Source organism: Stigmatopora nigra, unplaced genomic scaffold (assembly GCF_051989575.1).
Source record: "Stigmatopora nigra isolate UIUO_SnigA unplaced genomic scaffold, RoL_Snig_1.1 HiC_scaffold_27, whole genome shotgun sequence".
Classification (NCBI taxonomy): domain Eukaryota; kingdom Metazoa; phylum Chordata; class Actinopteri; order Syngnathiformes; family Syngnathidae; genus Stigmatopora; species Stigmatopora nigra.
The window spans coordinates 1855863-1866749 of record NW_027551606.1 but is presented as its reverse complement, the minus strand read 5'-3'; the positions used below and the strand labels follow the sequence as shown (position 1 = coordinate 1866749).

At 39.6% G+C, this 10887-nt stretch overlaps 1 protein-coding gene across 8 annotated transcripts in view; it reads right to left on the bottom strand.

Annotated features, from left to right (window-relative positions):
- ano1a (anoctamin 1, calcium activated chloride channel a) overlaps nt 1-10887 on the bottom strand; it is a 104844-nt gene that overhangs the window by 4280 nt on the left and 89677 nt on the right. For all 8 annotated transcript variants that reach the window (XR_013325462.1, XM_077711638.1, XM_077711640.1 and 5 more), the window contains 3 exons: nt 2788-2888; nt 2386-2528; nt 1853-2005 (listed from right to left, as the gene is read on the bottom strand). Coding sequence is in view for 7 of the 8 variants with exons in the window: in XM_077711638.1 (XP_077567764.1) it covers nt 1853-2005; nt 2386-2528; nt 2788-2888 (397 nt within the window). In the remaining variant the exon portion in view is untranslated. The remainder of the gene's footprint in view (nt 1-1852; nt 2006-2385; nt 2529-2787; nt 2889-10887) is intronic.

The window sequence follows — 10887 nt, the reverse complement described above, 5'->3', positions numbered from 1 at the left end:
TAAATAAGAGCGCTCATTTAACACATCGGCTGCTGCCATTGACTGCCATTGACGGCGGTAGACGTCCGATGAACCTTCATTCTCGCTGGGAGAACTTGCAATGCAGCAATGTTGAAATATCAAAATTATTAATAAGAGCATTCATTTAACACATTGGCTGCTGCCTATCAATAAGAGCACTCATTTAACACATCGGCTGCTGCCAAGGTTCATTGGACGCCTACCGCCGTCAATGGTAGTCAATGGCAGCAGCCGATGTGTTCAATGATTGCTCTTATTGAGAATTTTGATATTTCAAAATTGCTGCATTGCAAGTTCTCCCAGAGAGAATGAAGGTTCATCGGACGTCTATCGCTGTCAATGACAGTCATTGGTAGTCATTGGCAGCAGCCGATGTGTTAAATGATTGCTCTTATTGAGAATTTTGATATTTCAAAATTGCTGCATTGCAAGTTCTCCCAGAGAGAATGAAGGTTCATCGGACGTCTATCGCCGTCAATGACAGTCATTGGTAGTCATTGGCAGCAGCCGATGTGTTAAATGAGTGATTATAATTTTGAGAGCTGGTTTTAACAGTAAACTCTCTGTCATATTTTGACAGCGAGCGAACTCGGCGACTAAACGTCCGTTTTCCTAAACGTCCGGTTTACCAAACGTCTGGTCGACCAAAAGTCCGGCCGACCAAACGTCCGGTCGACCAAGCAACCGGGGACCAAATGTCCGGGGACCAAACATCTTTCGACGAAACGTCCGAGTACCGTTCTCCCCTGTCCTGCGTGGGTTTCCTCCGGGTACTGCGGTTTCCTCACACATTCCAAAAACTTGCATGGTAGCTTGATTGGACACTCCGTCTCCTTGTGCCCAGCTGGCCACTGATTCCGGGTGTCTCCCGCTTTTGGCCGGGAGACAGCTGACATTGGCTCCGGCACCCCCCGCGACCCTAATGAGGATAAGCGGTTCCGAAAATGAGAAGAGATGAGACTCAAGTACACATGCAAACAATTCATTTCCATACCACTTATCCTCAAAGGGTTGCTGGAAACTACCATAGCCAACTGTGGGCAGTACGTGAGGGTGGCAACTTGAATCTGTTGCCAGCCAATCACAGGGCACATTGAGACAAACAATCACTTTTGCTTACAGTCAAACCTAGGGACAATTTAGAGGGGTCAACCAGCCTACTATGTATATACACACATATATATATATATATATATATATATATATATATATATATATATATATATATATATATATATATATATATATATATATATATATATATATATATATATATATATATATATATATATATATATATATATATATATATATATATATATATATATATATATATATATATATATATATATATATATATATATATATATAGATATAGATATATATATATATATATATATATATATATATATATATATATATATATATATATATATATATATATATATATATATAAATCAATACAGAAAAACAATTTTTTTTTTAGATATTACTACTTGTGGAAACCATTCTTCCAACTGTCTGTTTTCAGTGTAATGGCTACAAACGCTCTTGTATCGTTTTAAAAAAAAAATTTGATTATGCAAGTAGTCATATTGTTGTGTCTAAATTTGAGAAATAAACACAACACTTTTACTCATTCCTACCGCAACTCAATTAAGGAATTGAAATTTACAGTGTTAGGGTGTGTTCATGTAGCATCAGTTTTAAAATTTTGTCATTTAGGCTTAATAACACGGATCATTTTTCTCCAAAGAAAATGAAGAAAAGGTAAATTATCTAACCATAGTCATATTATAATCAAAAATGTTGTCCGAAAAAGATGACTTACCAATGTTTTTGGCTCTGACTGCGATAGGTCGTCGGAACTCCTTTACAAACTTTTTGGCATCGAGGCGTATTTCAATGATATTATTCAGAAGAGCAAAAAGTGGAGCAAGGGGAAATGAGGCTACAAAAAGAGTCACCATCCCAAATTGGATGACTAGAGAAACACAAGACAGTTCATTGTTTAATAGTAGGAAAGGTTTAAAACCTACAAAGGTTATTGCCGATATTAAACATATAAAGAACATTCATTTATCAAGTCTGAGAAGTTCATACAATCTTTCATCAACAGGACAAATGATTCATACATTTACCATTCCGATTAAAAAAGTTCCCTATTGATCTTTGTTTGTTTAGTTGCTTGTATGCTGAAAAAGAGGGAGCACCCCTGATCACAGACAACTGCTGACCATTGTTGGCATCCCAGAAAAGAGGCTTGCTCTTATAAAATAGATCTTTAGCAAAGAAAGTTTGAGCGCCCCTGCATGTATAATGTCATCTTTAACAGTATATTATAAAGTTAAGAAAAAAACTCACTCATTTCCATGTACTCTGGGTTAAGACCAACAAAAGGGCCAAGGAAGTGATCTTTCTCATGTTGTTGCAAGGTTTTGATCAGCTCCTCTTGTTGCTTTTTGTCCATCTTAGAGGTTTTCTTATGCAGCATTTTTTTCAGCTTTCTATTGACAAATGTACAAAAATAAAAGTACTGTTGTTCCCCTGCTACATCAGAGTTCCACAAGCCTATAAATTGGTTTCCCAAGTGCGGCACTCCTGGATCATATTGGACTCATGCCAAGTCTAACATCCAGAACCAGATTGTGAGAAGAAAATTTAGTTTTGTCGTAGGTAAAAAAAGCACAGATCCTTTTTATGATGGATTTTAAGTCAGCCTTTACAATTTAAAATTTCAAAGCAGATCAAGGTTTGAGCACTTACGGTATGGCAATCTCAAATAGGTTGTTTTGGATGAGCTGCTTTCCTAGCATGGTAATACATAACTGGATGCATAACTCCATTAGGCAGCCTGCATGGGCACACTGAAAAAGCAGAACATGTAGTCTCTCTCAATACTAAGTGTTGAGTGTGTTACATACTATCAATATTTTAAAACATTACTTCAATATAGAGTGTTCAAACACCCTAATTCGCATGTTTTGGGGATGTGGAAGGAAAGCGGAGTACCCAGAATAATCCATAAAATCCTAGGAAGAACATTCAAACTCCACACAGTGAGGACCGACCTGGGATCGAACCTTCCACCCCAAAACTCCAAAGACTATGAGCACTGGTACGTTTGGTCGCCGGACGTTTGGTCGCCGGAGTTTGGTCGCCGGACGTTTGGTCGCCCGGACGTTTGGTCGCCCGGATGTTTGGTCGCCCGGACCTTTGGTCGCCCGGACCTTTGGTCGCCCGGACCTTTGGTCGCCCAGACCTTTGGTCGCCCGGACTTTTGGTCGCCGGACGTTTGGTCGCCGGACGTTTGGTCGCCGGACGTTTGGTCGCCAGGACGTTTGGTCGCTGGACGTTTGGTCTCCGGACGTTTGGTCCCCGTTGGTCCCTTGTTCGCCAGTCAAATGGTGACAGAGAGTAAGTACTGTTGAAAACAGCTCCCAACAAGAGTTTAATATCTATATATCTACTGTTGGTTCATGAGAGAGAGAGGTTAATATCTAAGTACTATTTCACATCTAAGTACTGTTGTACCCAGCTCTTAAAATTGTATTCAGAAGAGTTTAATATCTAAATATCGACTGTTACAATGTTGAAATACTTTAGATCAGGGGTCTCAAACTTCATGAGTGAGTGTGAATGGTTGTTTGTCTCCTTGGTCAAATTACAGTGAGCCTGCCATGCATGTTTTTGGGGGGTGGGAGAAACTGGATTACCTAGAAAAATTTCATGCAGGCCTCAGAAGAACATTATCGTCCCGCGGGCCGCATTTGGCCCGCGGGACGATAATGTGCGGCGCGCGTCTTAATATGCAAGATTAATGTCCGTGCGGCCCGCAAGATTGATATGAATGACACTGTGTTTGGAGCTGGATGAACCAATCACGGTGAAGTATACGGCTCTGGAGGTTGGGACATTGCCGGGCTGTCCCGTGCCTCGCTCACTCCGCTCGGCTCGGAGAGCTGCCGTAATCCAATACGATCGGAGAGCGAAAGTGCGCATACGCCACAGACCCGCGCGACTGAAAGTTAAACGGTCAAATCGAAAGTGCGCATGCGCCACAGAACCGCGCGACTGAAAGTTAAAAATTCAATCCGAGACTTATTCCTAGTGTAAACACATATTACAGCCCCAGAGATGTCTGTTTCAAAGCCTGCCGTGAAGAGAAAGGTCAGTGATGAGCGCAGACAGTTTCACGAAAAGTGGGGAGTGCAATATTTCTTTGTTGAATATGAGGATGTGCTCTACTTCACTGAGGTATGTTGGCTCAGCAGGGGGAATGTGTTGAAGAGATTTTTTGAGTTGAGAGCAGAAGTAAAAGACTTCATGGAGATAGACGGGGTTGCTGTTCCTGTGCTAAGTGATCCCAAATGGCTCATGGACTTAGCTTTTCTTGTTGATATCACACATGAGCTTAATGTACTGAACAAGAAGCTACAAGGCCAGGGGCACCTTGTCAGTGCTGACTATGGCAACGTGAGAGCATTCTGCACTAAACTTTTGTTATGGAAAGCCCAGCTCTCTCAGACAAACCTATTCCATTTGCCAGCATGCAAGTCTCTTGTGGATGCAGGCACACCATTCAGTGGTGAGAAATATTCGGAGGCCATTTCGAAGCTGCAGGAGGAATTTGATCACAGATTTGCAGACTTCAACAAGTTCAAGTATAGGTCCAGACTTACTGATGAGCATGTTCAAGCTCTATTGAGGGTCTCCACTGCTTCCTCCTTCAAGCCAAATGTGGCTCACCTGTGTGAGAAGAAGTGCTGCCAGGTCTCTAGCAGCAATAAGTCAGAGAAGCTGTGTCCAGAATATTTCATGTTCAATGTTCCATTCAAGTTCAGAAAGTTAAAATTTAAAGAGCTGTTAATACATACATTTGAAACCGAATAAAAATAATTAGTTTTCTCTACTTAGCCAGCCACTGTTTATCTACTGTATTCTCATTATTTTTTTTTTTATTACTTATTGATTTATTTTTTATTAATCTTTAAGTTAATTTATTTAATCCATTATTTTTTGTTAAAAATAAAGATATTTGATAATGTTGGAATATTTTATCAGCGCTTTTCTTGTGGAAATCCTGATGTGGCCCAGTCTCACCCAGACTCTGCCTCTTGCTGCCCTCAGGTAAATTGAGTTTGAGACCCCTGCTTTAGATGGTCATTTTTATCAAACAAATAAGAGTCTTAGCATACTTTTGGGCTGGAACTATGACATTGAAATAAAAGGCTGTGAAGTATGAATGTATTTTATGCTTATTATTATGTCTTTTGGTTTATATAGTGTAGTAACTAGAATAGAATTTTGCATGACCCAGTGGAAACTTCCATCATGACACCTTTTAGTTAAGGGGGTGTCATCTATCACGACACCCACTTCTTTGTCTACTTCTTCCCGCCTTAAGTTTGTACCTAGGTCACATGACCCTTTGTTAATAAAACCAGCTCAACTGTTGGAGGGAGGCAGGGATTGGAACTGGTCAGGCAAGGAGATGGACTCATCTCCAAGCGCTGGCTCCTCCCGACCCCTCCCTCAGCTGATGTCTTTGAAAATCTCATCAAGCCCACTCTGCGTGTGCTACCTCTGATCCGAATTATTGAATGTACATGGTTCTAAACCTGACATTTTCTGGTGCCGAAAACCCCGGAGATTCATTTCTGAATTTCTCGGACCGCGGTGGACTGAAGGCCAAGAATTACTGACGTCAGCCCTCTTACTTTGAAAGAGGGGGTTTTTCGGTCGATCGCGGCCCGTTTGAAGAAAGGAACCCGGCGGAGAAAGAGGGGGAAGACAGACGGTAAGTGCATTTAAAAATTTATATATAACAAAGCTGGTGAAATCCCGTTTTTCCATTCGTGAACGAGTCGAAGAAAAACGCTCCAATAGTGGGAGATAAGGGATGCATACATGTGAGGATTACGTATGTCGTTAAAAAAAATTAAAATAGAAACGTAAGGTATGCACGGATGAATGCTTGGTCGGCCAACTAAGTGTTTCCAGGAGGCGCGTCGGTGACGAGACGTTTAGCCTATGTTGGGGGTTTAGAGTCCCCCTGTGTTAAAAGGATTTCACAGATTGTTCAAAATAAGGGAAACCTTCCAAAAATAATGCACCCGATGAGTAAAAATCGCTAAATAAAAAGTAATCATTATATAGAGATATAATAAAAACGGAAGTACGCCGTGACACGCGCAGGCCTTGCAAAATAAAAGAATAACGGTTATAAAGTCGACGTAGACAGATAAATAGGATAATAACGTTATTAAAAGTATAATAAATTAGTTGGGACGTCCCTAAAAAATCCTAAAGAAATATATTAATAGAGTAACATTTGACCATTGTTTGTAAAAAGTTCAAAAAATCTTCAAACAAAAGAAAAGTTGCAAAAATGGGTTTAACAAACAGCAAAGAACTCTCAACCAACATGAAGTTTATGCTGAAGCATTTTCCAGGATAATTGCACATATATGAAAGAGTGGAGGAAGAATAAAGACAAAGGGTGGGGGGAGAAAAGGGCAAAGCACATGTGAAGAAAAAATGGCTGAGCCGAGGACAAAGGAAAAATGGCGGCCAAATGGGGTGAAAAAAGCCTTCTTTCCCTAACCCATCCCAAAACTCGCCAGCATGACACGTTTGATTGATGCCAGGCCTCCTCCTATCCCCCCTCTCGTACCAGGCAGGGGGGGGGGGGGGGGGTCTCCTGTAATGCCAGACAAGACGTCTCAGGTTACCTCGCATCAACAAGAGCAGAAGGAGATAAGAATTTAGAGGCAGAGGAGACAGAAATGGCATTCATCCAAAGTATTAATGATATCAAACGAGAAGAAAACAATGCAGAAATGGCATTGATCCAAATTATTAGGTAAAGTTTAGATAAAATAAGTAATTTAGGAAAGGCATGATTTCTCTGGGATTATGTGAGCATCATAGATCATTCAGTGCACGGAATGATGTGTCTCGCTCGCCTATCAACAGATGAGATATGCTTTAGCGCAAGTAATATTAATGACTATTAGAATATAACGGATTGCATAGGCATCAAATAATTGATGGCAACCAAATGCCATTAACCTAGTCCTTTTGAGAACGATTAGTGCTGATAGGACACCAAAAGGTGGTTAGCTGCCAATAAGCCCTTTTCAGGGATGGCGCTCTCCACTAGTGATAAAAAAAATGCAGACCACTGATGTCTGATTATGAATGGGTGTGAGCGTGAATGGTTGTTTGTCTTTTTGTGTTTTTGTGTTTTTGATTGGCCATCCACCAAGATATAATTGATCCCTTAGATATCAAGGTGGAAAAGGATTTAGCAAATTGGAATCAATTTCTGAAACTGCCAATAAGCCCTTTTCAGGGATGGCAGCGAAGGATTGGAAATTTGAAATCAATTTCTGAAATCGCCAATAAGCCTTTTTGGATGGCGATGAAAAATCAAGGAAAATAGTTTAGTCCAAAGAAATTTTTTGATGATAATGCATTGGATTGGAGGAACAAATCTGCAATGCGAAATTTTGAAGCACTGAGAAAAACAAAAACAGTGCATCATATGTGTTGGGTTTATTCTGTTTTATTATTATAATAGTTATATTAATTCATTTCTTTATTAAATCAATCTCTTTCTTTTCTCTGTATTAATTCATTACTTTGTTAAATCATTCTCTTTCTGTTTTTCAAAAGTGTTGAGGTCACGCCAAGTCATCTTTAACCTAGACAGCCTGTTCCAGGATGGTTATACAAACAATCCACCCAATCTGGGTCCTTGAGATTTGGTGGGCCCTTGGTGACGAGGACAGGGCTATTCGGACAATAACAAGAATATTGTTATCGTTATGTAACCGTACACTTCGGGTTTTTCTGTATGTAACGATTATATGATTATGATTATATTATATGATTCTTAGGTCAAGGAGGTTGTATAATTACTCTAATCTAAATGTTGTTAGGTCTAGTCCCTGTTTTTGTTATTAGTAAAATACTTTGATTGTTATTGTAGTCCCAGATGTTGTTTTTACTCATACGTGATGAAATGATCAACAACTCTGTAACTTGTGACCATAAGAATGGGACGAAAACGTCTATTCGAGGAGACGTTCGGAAGTTGTAAGGTGACACTTGCTGTAACGCTCCCCTCCGGAGGCTTTTATCTGTTGTATCCATTTCTATTTAATTAAATGTCAATAATTGAATAAGATGTCTTCCTGCAGTTATTGATAATTACGGACGAAGGTAATTATTAATGAACCTGACATTTTGGTCCTTCTGAGCCATGGAGGTCAATATACCGGAGCGAGAACCCAGGCGCTGCTGTTCGACATCTGGTAAGTGACCGTGCGCACGGCGTCTTCAAAACCCTTGGTGGGCCGGAGTTTTTCGACGGGGGCGCCTGGATTCTCGGCGGTTGAAGACTTTTCCTGCTGGAGGGAGACATCTGATGGATCTCGGGTAAGTCCACATTAATGTCTGCATGTTGTGACGGTGTTTCCAAATGCGTTAAAGGGACATTGTATGTGAGGTCCATTGTGGGCTGGTTTCGCGTCCTGGGTGACGGCGATAAAACCCTGTGTTTATACTAGTCAATGGCAGGTACGGTGGGGCACTTTGCTGGAAAGTGTCCTGTGTCTCAGGGGTAGGCACGAATATATTGTACTAGAGGTACAATATTGGGGCCGGGGAGTGTCCTGTGTCTAAAGGGTAGGCACGAATATACGTTGTATGGTGTTTGTGTGGTTTCTGCAGTAAAATTAGAAAAGGCCTAGGAGATACAGTCGATACAGTCGAATAGATAATAATAATATTAATAATAATAATAAATAATAGAGTTAACTGTGTGAGGCACACGAACTCACTACAAAAAATAAAAGTAAAATATGGGAAACACGTGTCGTAAGGCGGGTTTGGATGACGATCCAAAAAATACGTCTAACTTGTAAGGATTGGAAAAAATTGGAAAGACAAAGCGCTTTAAAATTATTACACAGCTATATTTATGGATAAATAAAAATGGGTTTGCTGGCCAGCTTAAAATGCATAAAATGCAGGATAATATATGCACTAATGCATAGAGGTAATATACATATATAAATAATATGTGAGTGGATAAAAGTGTAACAGCTTGTTCCACAGACACTAATGGCGAAATAAGGCCGGGGAGAAGTTAAAAATACTATTTTGGGAAAATAGTGGGGGCTCCCTCGGATAACGGGGATATATTTAAGACCGTGGCGGCGGGAAAGTACTGTTTGGTAAGGAAAAAATAGCGGGGCCTCCTCGGCTGACGGGGAAAATATTTACCGAGATAGGTGACGGGCGCGTAGGAAGTTTAACAAAAATAAAGGGAGCTAGAAAATTAATGGGGACACTGGTATTTGATTTGGTTAATCCGGGTATGACGTTATGTGATTACAATAAATTGGGTTTTTTTGTGATGCTTGGGCTTGTATAACAACAATTAGAATGGTTATTTCCAAGTGCTGGTGGTGCTTTGTTAATATAACCTATATGTACTGTCAATTTACAGCAATGTGATGGCTTATTGCAGCTTGGTTTTTGATCCCGTCCGCTAACGGGAAGATGGTGTTTAAAAAGACAAAAGAATATATACAAAATGATCATTTAAATGTTTAGCAGGGAATGTCACCTGTGTTTTTATTATGCTCTAGACTTGCAAAAAAAAAAAAATGTGTCAACTGCGGGGGAAGCGTTTCTGGTGCAGCGGCTGCTGATTAGATGGGAGTGAAACATGTGGGCCGCGGGGCAGACGATTTAACTGTGTTGGGCTTTCGGGAGCGTTCGGACCGTGTAAACGACTACAATTTTGTGATCCCTTCCGTGAAGACATTATAATAATAATAATTGGCCTTGGGGGTGCTGAAGCAAACTTGAGGGCAGAAAATGGGTTTTTGCCATATTGTTGTGCTTGCAGCATACATATTCTGGATATATGGGGTCTTGGAAAAATATTGTGATGTAGTTGAATATCGGAAGAGGGGTTAATTTGACGTTTTAATGGTTGTCTTCTCTAAAAAGCGTTGTATTTGGGCACAGGGAAAAAGCTGGTTTGTAAACATAAGATAACAATGCTGTTTTCGCAGCAAGAGTGGAGGTCATAGTTAACGGCTAATTGTGTTTTCTGTTTGGACTTTTCAGAATAAGAACAATACATGGGCTGCAAGAAATGCAAGGTTATGCGAATGCTTTCGCATTGATATTTTGGGTTTTAAAATGAAATGTATTAAGAGGATAGAAAATCTGTTCAGTAAAAGGTTGATTTGGTAAAAAGCTTTGGATTTGGGAAATAGACCAAAATAGTCATTTTTGAGCAATTGTGGATTTCAAAGGGCTCTTAGTTAAAGGAAACTAGCTTTTGGAGGATAAAATAATATTAATACTATTTCAGAATATTTTGATTGTTCAAAATACTTTAATCCAGAAGGTTGGCTGGTTAAAAAAAAAAAAAAGGCCAGGATGACAAAATTTACAATATTATGGTATATTGGTGACAATAAGGTTTTTAAAACATTAAAGTTTGTAATTAGGAATTGCCTAACAAAAGGTTGATTTCTCTAATTTAATTGTTGTAGATTTTTGTTTTGGTAACAGGCTATGGGAAATGACTCTTGTCTTAAGTAGACATCATATGAGGTGATTTACAAAGTATAGTAGGTATTGAATTATTTGGCTGTTAACGACATCAGATGGGAAATTTACAATGCAATAGTGGCATGATAAAATTCATGGCATTCATCCAAATAATTAGGTGAATTGTAAATAAAATAATTGGTTTAGGATGAGCATATTTTCCCTAAGAATGGAGTAACATGGAATGTTTTTCAAAGTGCACTTGAAAGAACATTGTCTGTTGTC